At 41.2% G+C, this 23,954-nt stretch overlaps 1 protein-coding gene across 1 annotated transcript in view; it reads left to right on the forward strand.

Moving 5' to 3' along the window:
• GABRB3 (gamma-aminobutyric acid type A receptor subunit beta3) overlaps nucleotides 1–23,954 on the forward strand; it is a 283,823-nt gene that overhangs the window by 237,219 nt on the left and 22,650 nt on the right. Inside the window, exons 5-6 of the mRNA XM_063953308.1 lie at nucleotides 5,320–5,402; nucleotides 9,330–9,467. Coding sequence (XP_063809378.1) covers nucleotides 5,320–5,402; nucleotides 9,330–9,467 — 221 coding nt within the window. The remainder of the gene's footprint in view (nucleotides 1–5,319; nucleotides 5,403–9,329; nucleotides 9,468–23,954) is intronic.

Genomic DNA, 23,954 nt, shown 5'->3' on the forward strand with positions numbered 1-23,954 from the left:
GGTGGGTCTGGTTTTCCGAGAACTGTCCCACTCATCTCTAATATAAATGCAAGCCATAACCCTAAGCACAGTGGAGCTGAGCTGTCCTCCTAAACACCAGCAAATAATTAGCATGGTAATATATGGAGGGCTACCTTGTGTAATGCTAGTGATATTCACCAGGACAAGGCTGACATATCAGACATGAACATTGATCTTTACAACAACAAAAAAAAGGGGCGTTGATATGGCATTACCCCCCTGCTGTAAAAGCAGGTAGTGCCACCGGATACTCATGATAGGTAAGGAGGTCATAGCCTCAGGGCTGCAGATACGTGCTGTATGTGGATAGGGGCGAAAGTTACATCATTGCCATCTACTTTGTCATACAGGAAGTATTCGTTATACAGGAAGTGTTTTGTTTGTTTTTATAAAGGAAGTGCCTCTACTCACTGCAGTCATGCTGAACAAAGGCTATAAAGACACAGATCTGCAACTCTCCAGAGTCCTATGGTAATCTGCACACAGAGCACTTTACAAGTGCAGGCCATGATCGTATTCTATGTATACAGCAAAGATGTTTGTACATTGTATTTCTAGTGACTTGTGCAGGCATATGTGTACATACTCTCAACGTGCAATAATCTGTCCCTTTCTACTGCTGTTCTCTTGCTGGACTTTTCCATTGCAGAGTTATGGCTATAGTATTACAGCTGTTTTTCCACCCATTTTAATAAAGACGGTAAACATAATGACTATCCTAACATGCATACAAAATATGTCTCTTATTGGGAAAATGGAGTTAAAGGGGTCCATACACCTAAAGATTTATCTGCCAATCTGGCTGGTTGGAATGAAAATCTGGTAATGGATGAGAGCAAATGGCATGGATAGGAGCAAATGAAAGCTGACCATTTCAACTGGTCAACTGTCATTTGCTCCCATCCATTACCAGATTTTCATTTCAACCAGCCAGATTGGAAGATAAATCTTTAGGTGTATGGGCACCTTAAGAACAGGTATTGTATACTAAACAAATACAAATAAATTTTACTCTCAAACAAAACAAAATCCAGTTTATGTTTAATGAGAAAAGGCAAATTTTTACTTAGAATCCACATACTTGGCACTCACATTCTTTGCAAAATTACTATTTATTCAATTTTGTAAACACTTTTTTACTGTGTTGATGAAAGTGATAATGGAAGCCCAAATCTGGGGGGGAGCTCGGATTGGGGCTTCCTGGGCTTCCCAGCCCCCCTATACAGTCTCCTATACAGTACAGTAAATATAGCAAAAATTACATTTTTCATTAATCTGACAACATAAAGTTTCTGATGCTTAAACCATGAATATCAAATGTATACTGTAATACAGTAATTCTTGGTGCAGGGTTTCATATATACATATAGCCTTGAATATATGATGGGGTCTCTAGATTAGCCTATTTGTCATTATTCAAATTGACCAGTATGATGTGTGTGAGTTGTCTTAGCTTAACTGATGTTATTTTTAAATGGTATATTTCTATCACTTCTCAAACGTTCAGCTATTCATTATTAGCTTTAAATGTAATTGTAATTTATATGACACAAGCTGGAGTACTTTATGTACAGTGCTGTCTATAAATTCTGTACCCAGAAATAATTATCTTCCAAAGAAATGTGTTAATGTTCTCTCAGTTCAGTAATGGAATCCATGACTCATAGCTATTGGTTTCTATTGTAATTTAAAACAAAAGATTTATTTCAGTAAGAAAACAGCACCATGTATCTGTAAATTTTTGCTGAAGTTTACTGTCGGTAATCTATGGGTATGCTCTTACACTTACTAGTGTCATTTTCTCAAAGAGGATCATGTTCGTCACCTTTCATCATACAGGCAATAGAAAATTTATTGGGTGGGTTTTTGCTTTTCATCTGAATTCTATTGAAGATTTATAGGCGGGCATTTGCCCTGTAGCTGGTGTACTTCAGGTCTGTGTAACAGAACTTTCTGTACATGAGACGGTTCTTTCTGTCCCCGGTCCTGCCTCCACAGTTGTAAAGAGTCACACTTGTCAGATATGATTATGTCTTGAGTCCTATGTATGCATGCATTCACTTTCTGGGCATGCACACAGTGAAATCACACAAGTTACACTATGCAAACTAGCATATTACTCAGAAAAGAACACTGTCAGTAGTTATTTACTGGCAAAGTACAAATGTGCAGTTGCCAATAGGATTAGCAATCAAGCAGATATAGGAAGTTATCATACCTCCCAACTTCTGAATAGAGGGAGGCAGGACTTGGTGCGCCTGCAGCCGAAAAGGGATTGTGGCATTGGGAAGAGAGGGTGTGGCCTCCTGAAGAGGGACGGGGCCTCATGGCACGTTTTTGTCATTTTGGGGGCGTGGCCAGTGCTCCCTGAGCAGCTGGGCAGCCCCTGGCTACTTTCAGTGCACTGTTACAGTAGATGCCGTGCGCATGCCATGGCATCTATTAATGATGACAGGCTCCCCCAGCTGCATACCCCTTCCCCGCCCGTGGGACACTGCGACCCTCGTGAGTGACAGCAAGACAAGGTCCGAATAGCAGGACTGCCCCGCTGGATAGGGATGGTTGGGAGGTATGGGTTCAGAGGCATAACTAGGGTTTTTGGAGCCCAGTGCAAGATCAATAATGGCGCCCCCCCCCCCCCAAAAAAAAAAAAACCCTACAAAGGAAAGTATGTGCACATGCCACCGGTGCACACTGAAAAAAATGGCCATGGCCGCACACCAGAAGGGGGTGTGATCACTGAAAAAGGGATGTGTCAACATGACACGCCAACTGTTTCATGTCATACCGGAACATTCTTTTCAATTCCACATGCACCTTACCATCATCATCTCCTGCACAAATAGGTGTCACTGTGTATAAAGATGTCAGGGTGTGTATGTATAGATGTAGTGGTCGAAGTGGAATTTTTTAAGTGGGGATATGGAAGAGTGAAGGATGTAATTATGCCTCCAGAAAAGGGGGAGTGGCCACTCAAAAGGGGGTGTCCTTCAGTGCAATAGGACCCCTTATACTATCTAGTACTAGTGCCCCTTTCACATTTTAGCACACAGTATGAGCCGAAATTCACATTATAGCACACGGTATGCACCAAAATTCACATTATAGCACACAGAATGAGACGAAATTCCCATTATAGCACACAGAATGAGATGGAATTCACATTATAGCACATAGAATGAGCCAGAATTCACATTATAACACACAGAATGAGCCAAAATTCCCATTAAAGCACACAGAATGAGCCAAAATTCACATTATACCACATAGAATAAGCCAAAATTCACATTAAAGCACACAGAATGAGCCAAAATTCACATTATACCACACAGAATGAGCCAAAATTCACATTATACCACACAGAATGAACTGAAATTCACATTATAGCACACAGAATGAGCCGAAATTCACATTATAGCACATGGTATGAGCCGAAAATTCACATTATAGCACACGGTATGAGCCGAAATTCACATTATAGCACACACAATGAGCTGAAATTCACATTATCGCACACAGAATGAGCCGAAATTCACATTATATATATATATATATATATATATATATATAAAATCAGACATATTCCAAAAAATGTGTAATAACAAGTTCATATGTCCAACGAACGTTTCGGGGCCCGCAGCTCCTTTGTCAAGGTGTCACCTAGACAAAGGAGCTACGAGCCCCGAAACGTTGCAGCGGAGGGCACCAGGCATTTATACAACAAGGACCGGGAGTATGTATATATATATAACTGCAAAGCAGACATATGTGCCGATGCCAGGAGGAACTCACCACAGCCTGTCTCTGTGTGTGTATGCTTGTATGCCCCCACAGTCTGTCACGTAGACATTTGTTGTGTCCGGCGTCGGGAGGAGGCTAGCCAATGGCATTACTGCTGGGCTGGCTAAGTGGTTCTCCATGGTGGCAGCTGCGGTTGAAGAAAGGGAGGAGCGCCGGCGCAGCACAGCAACACCACAGGGAGGGACCATCACAGACCAAGTGACATGGTAAGGGAGGAGGAGCGGCGGGGTAGTGGAGGTTGGTGCGAACCCATTTTTTTAATTTCCTGATCCACGGGGCCCTTCATCCCTCGGGGCCCCATACACTTGTCCCCTTTGACCCCCTATGTCGCCGGGCCTGCGGGCGGGAGCCAAGAGAACAGCGGCAGCACAGGGCGGGCGGTAAGGAAGGGAGGGAGAGCGTGCGGTGTGACGTGCTGATATCATATCATGAGGAAGTCAGACGGACCATGGCGGTGGGTGGGCTGGGCTGTGCAGCCAGCCAACCACAACGAAGCTGACAGTGCAGATCTACAGTAGCGGGGGCGAGTGGGCATAATGCCCTGGCCGCCTCCGGCGCCCTCCTCTGCTGGGCGCACGTGCCCTGCTCGACCCCCCTTAGTTACGCCTCTGTATGAGTTTTCCAGGTTTGCTAGCAAACAAAAAAGAACAACACTAATGGACAAAACCATGTTGCACTGCTGGTGGGACAGATGTAACGTGCAGAGAGAATTAGATTTGGGTGGGTTATATTGTTTCAATGCATGGTAAATACTGGCTGCTTTATTTTTAGACTGCAGTTTAGAATTCAGTTTGATCACACCCCACACTAATCTAAAACTCTCTGCACATGTTACAGCTGTTCTACCTACAGTGCAACGTGGTTTTGCCCATTAGTGTCCTTTTTGGTCTCCTAACAAAGCTGAATAAGGCCCATGGGCACTCATTCAGCTTCAGTTGCAGTTTTGCTAAATTAAGCTAAACTGCAACTGCTATCACTCGCATGCTGGAGGCCGCCCAGTACAGGGCAATGCCGCCCAGCATGCTAATGGCCGCCCGCGATGCAATCGTAATTCAGTCGCCCGCATTTACGATGCCTCCGACACCACGTCACCACCCCCAACTGCCCTGTGAATGCCTTTGCCTGTAAATCAGGCAGAAGTGTTCGCATTACTGAGTTGCGATTACCGAATACCGACAAAATGCAATCGCATCACAGCTGCGATTGCAGCTGAATAAGGCCCATATTCCACAACAGACTAACCTGTACTACGTTAGAATTGGTTGCTATAGGCTACTACACTTTTGCTCCATGTTAGCACATAGCTCTATCTGCCTTACAAAGAGGAGTCAACACATGGATCCCTGCAGTGCTAGATACCAAAATATAGGTTTTATTACTTTAGAAGCCAGTAATCTCTTCTCATGCATGTTTTTGTCATAAAGAACGCATTCATTAAGTGACCTAGTTAATTGCTCATAACTATTGTTTTTATCTTTTTTTGTTATTTTTTTGTAGAATAACAACAACAGCTGCATGTATGATGGATTTACGAAGATATCCACTGGATGAGCAAAACTGTACTCTTGAAATAGAAAGCTGTACGTATTAACTCAATGTATCGTAATGACACATCAATAACTGTTTCAAATAGAACTTTGGGGGTAATTCTAAGTTGATCGCAGCAGGAATTTTGTTAGCAGTTGGGCAAAACCATGTGCACTGCAGGGGAGGCAGATATAACATGTGCAGAAAGAGTTAGATTTGGGTGGGTTATTTTGTTTCTGTGCAGGGTAAATACTGGCTGCTTTATTTTTACACTGCAAATTAGATTGCAGATTGAACACACCACACCCAAATCTAACTCTCCCTGCACATGTTAAGTCTGCCTCCCCTGCAGTGCACATGGGCCCTCATTCCGAGTTGATCGGTCGCAAGGCGAATTTAGCAGAGTTACACACGCTAAGCCTACGCCTACTGGGAGTGTATCTTAGCTTCTTAAAATTGCGACCGATGTAATCGCAATATTGCGATTACAAACTACTTTGCAGTTTCTGAGTAACTTCAACCTTACTCTGCCTGTGCGATCAGTTCAGTGCTTGTCGTTCCTGGTTTGACGTCACAAACACACCCAGCGTTCGCTCAGACACTCCCCCGTTTCTCCAGCCACTCCTGCGTTTTTTCCGGAAACGGTAGCGTTTTCAACCACACGCCCATAAAACGCCGTGTTTCCGCCCAGTAACACCCATTTCCTGTCAATCACATTACGATCGCCGGAGCGATGAAAAAGCCGTGAGTAAAAATACTATATTCATTGTTAAATTACTTGGCGCAGTCGCAGTGCGAATATTGCGCATGCGTACTAAGCGGATTTTCATTGCGATGCGATGAAAAATACAGAGCGAACGACTCGGAATGAGGGCCATGGTTTTGCCCAACTGCTAACAAAATTCCTGCTGCGATCAACTTGGAATTACCCCCTATATTGGCATTGTATAAAACATGGTTATATTTGAAATATCAGAATAGAATGATGAGACATTAGTATGTTACACAGCATAGTGATAAAAGGTGTGCATTTCTCTTGCCCGTCTGATTAGCTATTGCCTGAGCAGAGCCGCAACACAAAATAACTAATGCTTACATTTTAATCAAATTCCTGTTCAATAGAGAAAACAGTGAGATGCAATTTAAATTTACATTCAGTGTGCTTTAATATGCATGAGTGGCCAGTTATTCCCCTTGGGGATGTTGGGGAAACCCCATTATTAATCATTATGTCCATTTATCTTTATGCAAGAAAGTCATTTCTGTATCATGTCTTTTAAAATAGAACTGTATTGAAACTTGTTTGCTCTATACACTTTTGGAATAAATCTGAATATTACAATTACTTAAACACTCTGTGGATTTTTCCGTATTTTTAATTGATCCATGATATTTAATAATTGCTTTTCCCTAATGAAGGGTTCCTTCATTTACATTTTAACGTCATTAAAACATATGGAGCTTAAATATTCAATATATTTATATCTTTCACTGACTCTGTGTTTAAAATGATAATACAGTGCATCCGGAAAGTATTCACAGCACTTCACTTTTTCCACATTTTGTTATTTTACAGCTTTATTCCACAATGGAATAAATTAATTTTTTCCCTCAAAATTCTACACACAATACCCCATAATGACAACGTGAAAAAAGTTTTTTTGTGATTTTGGTAAATTTATTAAAAATAAAAAACTAAGAAATCATATGTACATAAGTATTCACAGCCTTTGCCATGAAGCTCAAAATTGAGCCCAGGTGCATCCTGTTTCCACTGATCCTTCTTGAGATATTCCTACAGATTAATTGGAGTCCACCTGTGGTAAATTCAGTTGACTGGACATGATTTGGAAAGCCACACACCTGTCTCTATAAGGTCCCACACCTGAAGTGCATGTCTGAGCACAAACCAAGCATGAAGTCAAAGGAATTGTCTATAGACCACCGAGACAGGATTGTCTCGAGGCACAAAACTGGGGATGGGTACAGAAAAATATCTGCTTCTTTGAAGGTCCCAATGAGCACAGTGGCCTCCATCATCCATAAATGAAAGAAGTTTGGAACCACCAGGACTCTTCATAGAGCTGGCCGGCCGTCTAAACTGAGTGATCGGGGAAGAAGGGCCATAGTCAGGGAGGTGACCAAGAACCCAATGGTCACTCTGTCAGAGATACAGCATTCCTCTGTGGAGAGAGGAGAACCTTCCAGAAGGACAACCATCTCTGCAGCAATCCACCAATCAGTCCTATATGATAGAGTAGCCAGACGGAAACCACTCCTTAATAAAAAGCACATGGCAGCCTGCCTGGAGTTTGCCTAAATGCACCTGAAGGACTCTCAGACCTTGAGAAACAAAATTCTCTGGTCTGATGTGACAAAGATTGAACTCTTTGACGTGAATGCCAGGCGTCATGTTTGGAGGAAACCAGGCACCGCTCATCACCAGGCCAATACCATTCCTACAGTGAAGCATGGTGGTGGCAGCATCATGCTGTGGGGATGTTTTTCAGCGGCAGGAACTGGGAAACTAGTCAGGATAGAGGGAAAGATGAATGCAGCAATGTATAGAGACATCCTGGATGAAAACCTGCTTCAGAGAGCTCCTGACCACAGGCTGTGGCGACGGTTCATCTTTCAGCAGGACAGCGACCCTAAGCACATAGCCAAGATATTAAAAGAGTTGCTCCAGGACAACTCTGTGAATGCCCTTGAGTGGCCCAGCCAGAGCCCAGACTTGAATCCGATTGAACATCTCTGGAGAGACCGAAAATGGCTGTGCACCGACGCTTCCCATCCAGCCTGATGGAGCTTGAGAGGCGCTGCAAAGAGGAATGGGCGAAACTGCCCAAAGATAGTTATGCCAAACTTGTGGCATCATATTCAAAAAGACTTGAGGCTGTAATTGCTGTCAAAGGGGCATCAACAAAGTATTGAGCAAAGGCTATGAAGTGAATACTTATGTACATGTGATTTCTTAGTTTTTTATTTTTAATAAATTTGCAAAAATCTTAAAAAAATATTTTTTTACATTGTCATTATGGGGTATTGTGTGTAGAATTTTGAGGGGAAAAAATCATTTATTCCATTTTGGAATAAGGCTGTAACATAACAAAATGTGAAAATAGTGAAGCGCTGTGAATACTTTCTGGATGCATTGTATGTGAGTAGTGTAATTACTTGTATGCTTAATTGTGAAAGCTGATCTTTGTCACAGTCTTACAGCATTAGTCATCAAAGATGATGTAATGTAGGACATATCATTGCCAGAAAGTGAAATAGTATATACAGATGTGTCCATATATAGTACATTAGTGCGGAAGTCACTCCAAACAGCCCCTCTTGTTGTGCCAGGTCCTGTGAGACTCTGCTAGCACTGGGAGTCTAATTGTGTCTTTTTTATTCCCCCCCCCAAAATTTGTCTTAAGGTGCATACACATGGTGAGATTTTGTCTATCTTCGATTTTAATTATGTGACTTCCCTTGAACTTCCCCAGAGCACAGAAGCACAGATTTTGACTATCTGTACCTTCGATTTTGACTATGTGTGATTTTCACTAAGTGCCAATTTTGACTACACTTTGTACTAGATAGTACACTAGTCAAGATTGACTTGCATGCACAGTCTATCTTTCCTTGCAATACCGACCCCGCGGGAGTGTGCATCGGTATCACAAGCTGCCTAACACCATGCAATTTGCACTAACTTTCTTTGCAATTTTGAATAATTTGATATGCAACACTTGTGTATCAATGTGCAACTGAGACTCTGTGACTCTGCATTGGTAGTCACACAATCAATGTAAATGAATTACTTTAATTTATTTTAAGGGGATTGGGAAGTGACTCATTCTATTTCATGACATGACCTTTTTAACAAAAATATTTTGCTTTTAAGGCAAATCTTGACCATTTGTTCAGGCAAAGCAGTGTAGAAAATAAAAACCACAGAAAAATTGTAAATTTCACATTTTGTTTTGCAGATGGATACACAACTGACGACATTGAGTTTTATTGGAGAGGGGGTGATAAAGCTGTAACTGGTGTTGAGAGGATTGAACTTCCTCAGTTTTCTATAATGGATCACAAGTTGGTATCTAAGAATGTTGTATTTGCAACAGGTAAGGTTTGTGTAGTTATTAAGTGTGTTCCTTTTTTTGGGGGGTACTTTTGTTTAAAATATATAATAGTAATTTGAACTTGTGAGCACCTGACTCATCATCTAGCACACTATAACATAAGCTTCCTTTAAAACTTTATTGTTGCTAATCATGTACAGTGCACAATATTTCAGGGTCAGCTATTCTTTTGAGCTGTGACTCATTCCAACACAACTGCCTACATAATGCATATGTTTTACTAGGGTTCCTTTTTTTTTGTAATATATTAATAGTATTGAATTTTATTATTGTTAAGTTGATTTTTTTTCATCTTGTAAATGAAAATAATTGATGATACTAATCATTATTTGTCACTGCTACTTAAGCGTTACTAAATACAGGATGCATACAAAATGCATATAATCAAACTGGCCTAAGTAAATAGCTCTGGTTTTATTGCTTAGCATTATGTTATACATACGTCACAACTTGTGGAGCTAAATTTATTATGCAGCACTTTTCAAAGCTGCCACATCTTCAACCTGTTTTTTTTATTGAATATAATTTCCCTTTAAATAAAGGGGCTGAAACTGATGAAGGAGCACAATTTTGAAAAGTGCCAGATAATAAATTTAGCCCTTGGACATAAAGAAGAGGGATGGTGGTGTTAAGTGAGGCACACGGGGAAGTGTGGCTGCTTTACTATGGGTGTCCTTTAAAAAATATAACATTGATTGTCTTTTACAAAATACTGGTATTTGCCACTTAGTTTGACATAATGTACTGCAAAGCAACAAAAAGCAAGTAATTTTCTACATTACCATAGCAAAAAACACACTACACTGCAGGTAGAGAGAGAGGTGTGTGTGTGTGTGTGTGTGTGTGTGTGTGTGTGTGTGTGTGTGTGTGTGGGGGGGGGGGGGCACTGGATTTTACTTTTCGATCCATGAAAGATGATATTTACTACTGGTGGGTCATTTGGGTAGTTTCTGTTGTTATTATGATTTAAAAAGAGTAAACACAGTTGTTTGACTATAAATGGCTTTACCCAACCACTAACCACGAGTGAAAGAAAAGTTTGTGAGTTATCATTCCTATTCTCTGACAAATGGCCAGAAAATCACAAATTCTGCTAGGGTATGTAAACTTATGAGCACAACTGTGTGTATGTATATATATATATATATATATATATACACACTGCTCATATATATGACAAAATATACCCTTTGTCTAGCACTGAGATTCAGCAGCACCACAGGAAGAGCTTCTGTTAGCGCGCCCCAGCAGAAGATGTGAACACAGAGTGCGCTGATATATGGATGTTTACTAGGAGAAATATTCCCAAATGTTTAGCTTTCACACAGGGGTTTCCTCAATGCCTTGATCTTTTTCCGTCTCCGAGATAAGGGCCTGCAGAAAAACCCTCTCACCATAGAAAGTCACCCAAAAAGTTTAAGACAATCCATTAGTAAAAGATACCACAAAATAGTTTATCTTACATTTTCAAAGAAAGTTAACAATACAGGATTACTGTGGATATTGGTACACATTCCCATAGATGAATTACAGAATTGACAATATGATCTTGTGTACACACACCAATAAAAGAGAAAATGTGATGGAGATGGGGGTAGCTATTTGGCTCAAGCAGAGTCTGGTACTAATACCATTCAGTGTATACAGGACTCTACTGGTCGAACCTGTTGTTCTGGGGTGGAGGTGGCGGGGGTCTTTCATGATTATTATTCTTCCCTGTATGCCTCTTGGGCCTCCTATTCTGATGTGCAACTCAGAGATTACCTTGTTTGGGTTGAACTGCCCTGTTTGTCCTGTGAGGATGCTGAAGCTCTAGATGCACCGTTCACTCTGGAGGAAATTGAGACTGCTGTCTCATCTCTCCCCGCATCAAAGGCCCCTGGCTGTGATGGGATCCCAGTGGAGGTATACAAGACTTTTTAGCAGTTTTTTGTCCCTTATTTACTGGATTTATTTAATTTTCTGTCCCAGTGGGGGTCTCCTTCACATTCTTTGTTTGAAGCCAATATTATTGTATTGCTTAAGCCCGGTAAGAACCCCATAATGCCGGAATCTTACTGACCCATCTCCCTGCTGACTACTGATGTTAAAGTCTTGGCGATGGTTTTGGCGACCCGTCTGAACTCAGTTATAACATGTTATACACCCAGATCAAACCAGGTTTTTGCCGGGTAAGTCAACTACCCATAATTTGCATAGGTTGTTCTGTCACTTACAGAGGCGGGATATGGTGGAGTCGGGGGCAGTGGTGATGTTCCTTGACGCTGCCAAGTCCTTCCCCTCAGTGGAGTGGCTGTATTTTTGGGAGGTCCTGCGTAAATTCACTTTTGGGCTGCGATTTATTAATCTTCTTCGGATTATGTACTCTTCCCCTATGGCCCGAGTGACTTCACATCAGCCGCGTTTTCTTTGGAGAGGGGGACCTGGCAGGGTTGCCCCCTGTCCCCCGCATTGTTCGCAATTGCTATCGAACCTTAGCTTATTGCATGCTTCTGCGGAGGTTCAGGGAATTAAAGTTGTGGAGGAGGTGGACGTTGTAGCCCTATACGCAGATGTTATGCTCCTCTTTCTGCAGGATTCGGAGGAATTCCTTCAGGCTGTGTTTCGGGTAGTTGATCGATTTGTTTTTTTTTCGGGGCTCCTGATTAACTGGGAGAAGTCTCACATTTTTCCTATCTCAGGTTGTATTCCTGATGATGTACACACAGCTCACCCTTTGCAGTGGACATTACGGTTCAGGTACCTCGGTATCTGGATCACGCCCCAAGCCACTGAATATATGGCTCAGATTATTGACCCTGTCATTCAAAATTTTAAAGAGAGGACTCATGTCTGCAGAAAGTTGCTATTATCTGTACTAGGATGTATTAATTTGTTTAAAATGGTAACCCTGCCTAAATTTCTATATATTCTACAAAACTCTCCAATTTATATTCCAAAAAAAGTGTTTAGTGGGATTGGAAGTGTACTGTCATAATTTATATGGGGTAACAAACCAGCTAGAGTTTCCATTAATACTTTGTATAAGTCTCAGTTGTCAGGGAGTTTGGGCCTCCCTAATCTTCGGCTCTATTATATTGCTGCACAGTTGTCATATTTATTCAGTTGGGTTACGGGTACGATAGACCTGACGATGTTGGGATTTTTGGCTGAGCGGGTGGAATGTTCTTCTGTTTTCTCTCCTTCTCCTCTTCAATTTCTGCTCTCAGGTGTATCAACTGCAGGATTACCCCAATTGCTACGTCAGGCCTTGCTGATCTGGCGTTATACCCATTCTCTCTATGATTGGTCGGACCTTGAGACCTGTGCTCCTTTGTAGTTCAATAACACATATCCAGAGCTATTTAAATTGTCCCTAGATAATATTTGGATTACTTGGGAGGTGCTATCAGTGGGTCAACTGTATTGTGAAGGAGTTTTTAAATCCTTTCAGCAGCTGAAGGAAGAATATAACATCCCCAACACTGCTTTATTTAGATACCTCCAATTGCGTCATGCTGTTGCATCTCAGTTTCCAGACGATTCCCCGGTAATTTCTGATTCACCTGTTAAGGAGATGTTGCTTAACCTGGGTCTGAGCGGGAAAATCTCCTCTATATATACACGTCTATTAATGACAGAGAGATCCCAAACCAGTTACACAGTCTCTGAATTAATTTGGAAACTGATTTGGGAACCTTGTCTGAGGAGCATTGGACTCAGATTTTGGGGTCTCTTAAATACACCACCCCCTGCATTAGATTTTGTCAAGTGTTTTTCTATGTCCTTCATAGGGTTTACCGCACTCCCATGTCATTGCAAAGGGCTGCCTTTAGAGACAATTCTTTTTGCCCTAAATGTCGGGCCGACAATGCTGGATTTTGGCATCTGATATGGGACTGCCCTAGTGTTTATTCATTCTGGGAAGATGTATGGAGAGATATGATACGCACTACTCCGTCGCTACCTGCTATTACCCCGAGATTGTGTCTATTTGGTTTGGAGCTTGAGGAAACACACTCGGTTACGGTTTATAGATATGTTCTCTGTCTTACTACATTAGCTAAGGTGGTTATAACCAGAGTCTGTTTTTCCACTGATCCTCCAAGTATCTATAAATGGAGAGCCCTAGTTAACGAGCTAGTCCAGCATGAGCGCCACATGTTCAAACTGCATGGATGTATCACTAAATTTTCTGAGAAATCGGATTGCTGGTGTAGTTCTGGATTGGGTAGATGTTACGAGCCTTTATCGAATCCCCTCAGTGTATGATAGACTACTCTGTTTCTTTAGGTCATTTGTACTTTATAACTATTTTGTTAGCTACAATCATATAAATTACTGTGGATGTTTTGTTTTTTGTTGCTGGGGCTCCCTATTAATATGATTTTTCCTATTACCAAAAAAAAGGGACACTCCAATTTATCTTAAATGTATATTTATTGATGGCAATTTTTATTGTTATTGTTATGCTTGTTACTGTTATTGTTTTTTAGACAGTGACGTTTTGCTTTATGCTGTATTTTGAAATTCTAAATAAAAATTACATGATAAAAAAAAAAAGATAAAAGGTGACAAATGTAACCACCCTCACCTTAAACAGGTGTGAGCTCTAGAGTGGGTACTCAGACTATTAGGTGGTGGACGAGAATTGATAAACCCCACACGTTTCATCCGAGCGGACTTCTTCAGGGGTAGGTAATTACTGGCCGAGAGGAAAGGAAAAATAAAAAAAAATGGTGGTGTGAAGGTGAGAAATTGCTAATTCTTTAAAAAAATGTTCACAGCTACATACCTATAAATATATAGTTTCCGCAGGCTTCACATATCAAGTGAGTCCAGAATATCAATAGATAGAGATAAAATGGCTTTAAATGCCTAATAATAGTGATATCTGCATTAAAAAAGTGAACTAATGGAATCCAGGTTGAGTATCCCATTTTCAAATATTCCAAAATACAGAATATTCCGAAATACAGACTATTTTGAATGAGAGTGACATAGTGAAACCTTTGTTAGCTAATGGCTCAATGTACACAAACTTTGTTTAATACACAAAGTTATTAAAAATATTGTATTAAATGACCTTCAGGCTGTGTGTATAAGGTGTATATGAAACAAATGCATTCTGTGCTTAGACTTGGATCCCATCGCCATGATATCTCATTATGGTATGCAATTATTCCAAAATACAGAAAAATCCGATATCCAAAATACTTCTGGTCCCAAGCATTTTGGATAAGGGAAACAAACTTGAAATCTAAGTTATGCTCATACTGACCTAAAAAACACTCTCCTGGCTACCTCTCTCTCTTAAAAATGGAAAAAACAATCACAATGCGCTACCAATGGTGTAGGAGCAGCCTACCACTGACACAGGAACCTTCACCAAAATTCCAAGATATACATATACAAAGAAAAATGGAAAGTGGTGGGCGGAACACCATATAATCTTACATATAATGAAACGATGGACTGAAGGATTCTCTCTTAGTCCGACAGCAAGGGCTTAATGGGTCTGAAGTGAATTCTCTCTGTATGTCTTCTCAAGGTATGGTTTTTATCTCGGTATGAAGAGACAAATCATAGAACAGACCAGTTGGACAAAAGACAACAGATTTATTCACACTAAGCACTCACAATTTGACAGTTAAAACGAGCATGTAACCACATGTGAAGTAGATGGGGCTAGCTGGCATCTGGTACTCAAAGTTACTCTCCCCAAAAGGTACTGGAAACTCCGGAATCCACAGCACATCAGGAGAAAACGACAGTCCAGGTCAAACAGCTAGAGACCTTCACAATCGAACGCCACCAGCTTAACGCGTTTCGGACTATACAAGTCCTTCCTTGCTAAGAGAGAATCCTTCAGTCCATTGTTTCATTATATGTAAGATTATATGGTGTTGCGCCCACCACTTTCCATTTTTCTTTGTATACCTCTCTCTCTTAATAGGTAGACCTTATCTCTGAAAGAGCGGAAGATGCTATATGTGCCTATGAATTGAAAAAAATATTTTTATCAATTTGTTCAGTTAACATAAATAATAATATTGTGAAAAAGTGTAAATATTATAATAGTGATACATACCAAATGGACTTTAAAAGAGGGTTGGTAGTCCTCAAATAATTAAAAACCAATCAAACTCAATAACTAAGTTGTAGCTGCTCTACTGTATGTCACCTATGAAGTAATAGAGTTAAAAAGGATAAGGGATGGAGAGTGAGGTTTATCAATACTTTACAATCCAAAATTCACTTGTTTTCCACAATTTCAGATACATACTGCATTAGATCACTTGGTGGAAAAGGAGGTTGCGAGAAGGTTAACTCCGTAAATGCAAATCCAATCGCAAACAATTTTAAAAGCTGGGAATAAATGCCATACGTGTAAAGTTAGTGATTGCTTTTATATATATATATATATATATATATATATATATAATCATTATATAGAGTTGCACTCACAAAAAGAGTAGTCACGTCGGCTGGGGTGCATTATCCAGAGACATTTCAAATCCAGAAGGTCCCAAAATACGCTAATGATTGATAAGGAATGCACTCACCAGACTTGTTCAAAATAAATAAATATCCTTTAATTCCAACCTCACATAGTTACAGGGTCGTGGTCAACGTTTCGGTTCCTGCCAGAACCATTCTCAAGACCAAAGCTTCAGGCAGCCATCCCACTGCACTGACACTGGACTGTGGAACTATAAGTAAAATAGATGTGACCACTCCCATTAATCAATCAATTATCATGTCAGCAGCCAGAGAATACATAACATGCTCAAAGTTAATAGCCTTAGCGGTCCCTAAACCATACTATATCAATGCACCAACTTCAACCACTCACCTGGTGTCCCGATAATTGCACACAGAATAGAGCCAACAGCTCAAAGCCCACTTAATTGACAGTGAAGCACACGCCATGGCCACGGAACGCATATCGCTTCCAGTTTGCTGTCGCGCACTTCCGGTCGCACATAACCTAGCAACAAACGGGCCAGCGCAAAAGCAGTAATCAACCTTGCAGCCAAATCAAAAGGTTTATACAAATATTGTGCTAACCGAGTGTATGGGTTAGAGCAGGAGTGGCCAGACTTTTGGAGTCGGCAATCTACTTTGAAAGCTAAAAAGCTTTTGTGATCTACCTAGGAGGAATAATAGCACATGCCGCAGGCGCGCGCGCAAAAAAGGGGCGTGGTATAACAAAAAGTGGGTGTGGTATAACAAAAAGTGGGCGTGGTATAACAAAAAAAGGGACGTAGCCTTGCTGCACAGAGTGTAATGACTGTCTCGCACGAAATAACACATTGGCCCCCACAGGTAAAAACCTCAAACACATATGCCCCCACAGTGTCAGATACACATATGCCCCCACAGTGCCATGTGCCCACAGTGCCAGATATGCCCCCACAGTGCCAGATACAGATATGACCCCACAGTGCCAGATATGCCCCCACAGTGCCAGATATGACCCCACAGTGCTGGATACAGATATGCCCCCACAGTGCCAGATACAGATATGCCCCCACAATGCCATGTGCCCACACTGCTAGATATGCCCCCACAGTGCCAGATTACAGATATGCCCCCACAGTGCCATGTGCCCGCAGTGCCAGATATGCCCCCATAGTGCCAGATATGCCCCCACAGTGCCAGATTACAGATATACCCTCACAGTGCCATGTGGCCGCAGTTCCAGATATGCCCCCAGTGCCAGATATGCCCCCACAGTGCCAGATATGCCCCCACAGTGCCAGATTACAGATATGCCCCCACAGTGCCATGTGCCCGCAGTGCCAGATATGCTCCCATAGTGCCAGATATGCCCCCACAGTGCCAGATTACAGATATACCCCCACAGTGCCATGTGGCCGCAGTTCCAGATATGCCCCCAGTGCCAGATATGCCCCCACAGTGCCAGATATACCCCCACAGTGCCAGATTACAGATATGCCCCCACAGTGCCATGTGCCCGCAGTTCCAGATATGCCCCCAGTGCCAGATATGCCCCCACAGTGCCAGATATGCCCCCACAGTGCCAGATATGCCCCCACAGTGCCAGATTACAGATATGCCCCCACAGTGCCATGTGCCCGCAGTGCCAGATATGCCCCCATAGTGCCAGATATGCCCCCAGTGCCAGATTACAGATATGCCCCCACAGTGCCATGTGCCCGCAGTGCCAGATATGCCCCCACAGTGCCAGATATGACCCCACATTGCCACATATGCCGCCACTGTGCCATGTGCCCGCAGTGCCAGATATGCCCCCACGGTGTCAGATATGCCCCCACAGTGCCACATATGCCCCACATTGCCAGATATGCCCCCACAGTGCTCACCGTGCTGTGTGGAGAGCGCAGCGCGCGCTTCTCCTGCTTGCCGTCCTGCCCCTCAGTCTGATCTCCGGCGGTGACGGCAGCGTGTATAGCTCAAATCAGGTGCCGGTTCGCGAGCTCTGATTGGCTAACGAACCGACGCCTGATTTGAGCTATACACTCCACCATCACTGCCGGAGACCAGACTGAGGGGCAGGACGGCAGGCAGGAGAGGCGCGGCTTCGGGTGGCTGGGCAGCGGATCTCGATCGACTGGTCGCATGTCCGCGATCGACCAGTCGATCGCGATCGACTGTTTGGCCACCCCTGGGTTAGAGAATTAATGAAAGCATCCCACTCTATATAGTGATTATATTTCGGGACGCTTTCTATTGTGTTTCTGAGTTGGCACCCAAGCCTATTGGATTCAATATTGTCTGATTTTTGAAACAGTATCATATTTTATATTGAATTTCTTTTTTCTTTATTTACACTTTTTTGGCCAGAGGATGTTGTCTTAGATAGTATATCAGTAGATGTCTTTGTACCATCAACTATGTCACATGCCCTTGGTATACAGTATTGAATATTATGATTATTTATTATGGATATTATGATATCAATTATGACCTTTAGAGTCTGTCAGTGGAGCCGGCTGCAGCGGGCGCCCACACAGCCCACTGCGCCTGCTGCAGCCGGGAGCGGGGATCAGTAGCGGCTCATGCACGGCAGCGGTTGCGGTGCCCTGGGGACAGCGACGCCCTGAGCAAAAAGACTGCTTGCCCGTGGCAAGAACCGCTACTGCCGGCAGTGGCACAGCACTGTAGAGAGTCTGTGCTCTAGAGTCATTTCTACAGCGCTGCTGCCATCAGTGCTGGGCTACGGAGGGGTAAGTATTAAAAAAATGGATGCAGCGTGTGCGGTATGGGTCTCAGGGGCCCGTCTGCACCACACACACTGTACCCATTATAAATATGCCAGTGACTTGAACAGTTGTAAGTGTAAGATGCAACAAAATCTGCATACAGACCAATGCATATGCACTTTTATTAATAGTATACGTAAAATAACAGATTTATACCCAATTCTACATGAGCCACTTTACGTTTAAAAAGAATATTACATTACAGCTGTTACTACTGTAATTAAGTTAATGCATTGTGTTCAGTTCTTCCTGTTTTCATGTTACTTTTCAGGGTTATGTCCTAGTTAATAAGGATATTTTTACATTAAATAGATTTAAATTGGCTCTATATACTGTAAGTGAGAAAAAACAATAAAAATAATACACTCTATATTATATCTATATATTAATTATATAAGGTTTTTTACTGTGAGACCTATTTTGAGAGAACGGGTGAACGTAAAAATATGGTTGAGGTATCAACATAAAGGTCTTACCTTGTAGATGTGCCAGTCGAAGAGAAATATGAGATTGGAGCAATGGTAAAAGTAACCATCCTTCGATTTCCACTAGTAAAATAATAAAACACTTTTACAGTATGTGTCTTACAATGGGAAACTTGGGGGTATATTTACTAAAAGTAAATTTTGGTCGATATTTGGTAAATCGATTTTGTGTTTAAGGGTCTAAATCACACATTATCGTATAAAATTTAAAAAAATCTGTTAGTAAATGTGGGATTTAGACCCTGAAATACACAATAGACTAATCATTGACCCAAATCGATTATTAGTAAATATACCCCTAAATCCCACACGTACTAACACGTGATTTTTTTAAAAAGGATGCCAAAAAAACATCTGTTAGTAAATGTGTGATTTAGACCCAGAAACATAAAATTGATCACAAATTTATCCAACATCAACCAAAAATCGATCAACATCGACTCAAATCGACTTTTCCTAAATACACCCCTTGGACTTCTCTGCATGAGTTATATAGTTTTGCATGCATTTGTGTGTGACATTATTCTTTATTGTCAATCAATTATTTTCAAAAAAGGTTAAAAAAAAAATGAAATATGAAAAAAAATTTCTGCACTCATTTTTAACGTAATACTGTACAAGCAATTACATTTACATAGTAAGATTTTGTACAATTAGGCCGACCAATTTGATTTAATGTCTCTTGGTGCCAAAGATGTTTAATAATACATTACTTTTGAAAATGTTGCATGTAAATGACAACACGGATGCCAGAATGGACTGCAGCAGAACTTATAACAGACGCTACATTATTAAATATTTACCTGGCATCAATGTAATAGAAGAAATGTCATTCACATTTCATTCTATATTTATAAATTATATAGTAATCTAAAGCTTAAATTAACCTTTCTATTTTATGTGCACTAGTTCTGGTAACATTTATTCTATGATTTTATCTACCAGCAGCTTTGCAATATTTTTAAATACTAACTGTCCTAGCTTATGCATAAAAATCTATGAATATACACACTTATCATATTAAACTGTTGAGATATTTATAATAAAAATGAGCAAAAATTGTGCTACAAATTTGCATTATAGTGTTTCAGGGCTCAACTGTCTGTTTTACAAATGATCAGAGTTTGGCCAGTACACTGAATTTTACTTTGCTATCCCATGGAATTTCATTCCATTTTATATTTGTACTTTACATTGTAAGAACATAGTTGCAATGATGACTATCAATTCATTTTGTTGCATAGTATGATTGAAGTTGGGGTGGAAGCACTGAAGGCACTAATAAAATCTGAGATTTTTAACAAAAGAACCATGAATAAGGAGAATATTCTGACATTTAAAATTAAATAACAAAATTGCTAATCATTAGGGGTTGGATTCTGGTTTGTGCACTGCTGCAATAGTCTTTTGACATAGTGACTGTTTGCTAATGTTAATAAAAGGCTGAATGTGCAAGGACTTTAGAGGCTCAAATGCCGCTTGCATCTTTAGACGCAACAATTGAAATTTGCACCAGCAGATTCTGCATTAGAGTATGGCCTGATTGACAAGCAGAGGTGTTCGTGAGGTGGGCATGGGCATTGACGCAACATTTTGTGGGCATGGACGTGGTGTTGAGGGGGCGCATTCCGGACAACGAAGGTCCGGACCATTTGCGAGGCGGGCCACAGTGACAGCGTGACGTCACATGCAGCCGCTGCAACCCAAAACATGGTGACCTGACTGCATTCGCAGCTAGCCTGCGTACGAGCAGGTACGAGCGCATCACCCGCATTTCAGTGCATGGAGGGGGACCCAGCAGGCGGGGTGGCCTTGCCCTGTGCTTGGCGTTCCCCCCACATGCTAGAGAAAGGAGTTGTAATTTTGCAATTTGTCGCAAAACTACAACTCACGCTGCATTAGGCCCTATATATAGAAAAGTGAACCATACCAAATTCATTTACTGTATATGAATATTAAATTCCAAGGACTTAGAAGTAGATTAATGACCAAGAACAATGTTTGATTGGTTAAAAAAAATACAGACTGGGATGGCTGTATTATTTCATATGGATTCTGTGGCCAAACAATGGAAATAAGCACTATATTATTCAGCAGTTTCAGCTTTCCTTTCATGCAGAATACATGTATTTTAGAAAAAATTAATCTGTCAATGAGAAGATTGCATTCCATGAATCAAAACTAAATGTCCATAGTTGAGTTCATTAGGCTGGAGTGATAGAAAACGCCCACTTTTTACTATGTAAACAGGATTTAATTTATTTACGCTCCCCTGAAAATGTCTCCATAAGGTGTACCATAAGGTGTACCTTGGGTTCTTACCAACATCTGTTGGTAATGAACTACTGTCTGTTGTAGCATCTTTCTGATCAGCAACCGTACTGGACATTTCTTGTACCATTTAGGTCAATATTTGCTACTAATTACCAAATATTTCAGCAGAATTTGACACCTTAGTCAATATTAATTTTGGCCATTTTTAATGTAATATTATGACCTCAAATTCTCTAGTAAGCATCAAAACTGAAGCTTCTATTGTTTTTCATCTACAGTATGACATACCCTTTTCTCTTAGTACTTTGGGCCCAATTCAGACCTGAGCATTGCTGTGCATTTTTGCACAGTGCGCGATTATTAAACTGCTGCGCATGCACCCCAATGTACAGGTGCGTCACCAAACAGCGATAGCATGATGCAAAAATTTTGATCGCACGGGCCATTTGCAAGGTGATTGACAGAAAGATGACATTTGTGGGTGATAACTACCCATTTTCTTGGAGAGTCGGGAAAAAAACGCAGGCATTCCCAAGCGTTTTCAGGGAGGGTGTGTGACGTCAGTTCTGGCCCCGATCAGCCTGATTTCTTCATACTGGAGGAGTAAGTATTGAGCTACGCACAGACTGCACACACTGCACAGAATGTGAAAAACATTTGATGGTGAGTGTGATGCGAACGGTTTTGAAGCTGTCGCTGACTGAAGGTATTCTTCGCACAGCGTACACATGCAATCGCACACTTGCACGTGGCAAATTTTTTCACTCCCCCTGGGCAGCGACTATCTGATCATGTAATTAACAGCACAGCAGTCAGGTCTGAATTAGGCCCTTTATGTGGTCACTAGTACTGTAGATAAATTATGATAAAAAATATATTAACTTGTATAAAATATGATCTGTGCTTGTAGTGTTATGTAACTCAATAAGTAGTTTAAAAACAAATTTAAAAGAGCCGCAATATTGTAGGTGATGTGTGTCTGATAATGTGCAATAAAACAAAAAATAGTTTAAAAAGCGTTTTGTGCTGTAAAGCACTTTTTCAAGAATTCCTTGTAAAGGTGTTTTATAGCCCGAAACGAGTTGAAAGGCACAATGGGATAGAGCAGGATGGGACAGATACAGAATGAGACAGAGCTGGATAGACCATCTGAGCTGGAGAGATGCCATCACTTAGTACCACCGATCAGACGTACACCACAGATTGCTGTACAAGGAATAGAAGAGACAGCCGCTGGTAAAGGTATGGAAGTTTATGGACAAATAGGTGTCTCCAAGAGCCCATAACATCAGAAGGTGACGCTGCAATCAGAGCACCAGGCACCGCACCTGCCTCACAGCATTTGAATCCTTACTAAGCTATCCAGACTCACTGCCTCTCCACAAATAGTCAGAACAGACTATAAACATTATTGTTCCCTTTCCTCACTCTCCTCTTTCTTCACTGCAATATCCAATTTCCTCCTATATTCCTGCACCTTTCTTCTTTTCCATTAATGTGTACTGTGTACATTTATTTGTTTTAATGACACACCTTTATACACACATCACCTACAATATAGCTCTCTCTTTTATGTTTGATTAAAAAAATTAACTTAATTAGTAATAGAGTGAATCCCACAATGTGACATTCTGCCAGAAAGGGTGTGGCTAGATACCAGAGAGGTATGACCAGTCAATAACCAGCAATGGGGGTAATTCTGAGTTGTTCGCAGCAGCAAGTTTGTTAGCAATTGGGCAAAACCATGTGCATTGCAGGGGGGGACAGATATAACATTTGCAGAGAGAGTTAGATTTGGGTGGGTTATTTAATTTCTGTGCGGGGTAAATACTGGCTGCTTTATTTTTACACTGCAATTTAGATTTCAGTTTGAATACACCCCATCCAAATCTAACTCTCTCTGCACATGTTATATCTGCCCCCCTGCAGTGCACATGGTTTTGCCCAACTGCTAACAAATTTGCTGCTGCGATCAACTCAGAATTAGGCCCAATGTCTTAAATCCCTATTGCCACATCTGCTAACTGGGTTTTGAGATTGATGAATAGGATCTACAATGTATTTTAAAATGATTTAGTTGTGCAACAAAGCACTATGAAAAGAAGAGTGTGCTTACCTGCCATTCTCAAACTCATTGATATGACATTAAAAATAGTTGTGCCTTTGTTTATCCATGCCACTTCTGATGGCCAACACCAGGACTCCGTCAACATCTCCATTGACTTCAGCAAAATAAAAATTAGTGATAAAGAGGTAAGAAGTAGAAGAGTAAAGGGGATGCAATAATAGGTGCAAAGTACAAGTATGAGAGGAAAAGTGGGTGATGGTGCAAATGGAAAAAGGTAGTGGGGATATACTGTTGATATTACCAATATATGTACATACAAACACATCTGGAGAGAGAGGGTGACAAACTGGAGAGAGACAATAGTACATATAGGAGAAGGGCAAGAAACTGGCAAAGACAGGGAAAGGGAGAC

Source organism: Pseudophryne corroboree, chromosome 2 (genome assembly GCF_028390025.1).
Source record: "Pseudophryne corroboree isolate aPseCor3 chromosome 2, aPseCor3.hap2, whole genome shotgun sequence".
NCBI lineage: Eukaryota > Metazoa > Chordata > Amphibia > Anura > Myobatrachidae > Pseudophryne > Pseudophryne corroboree.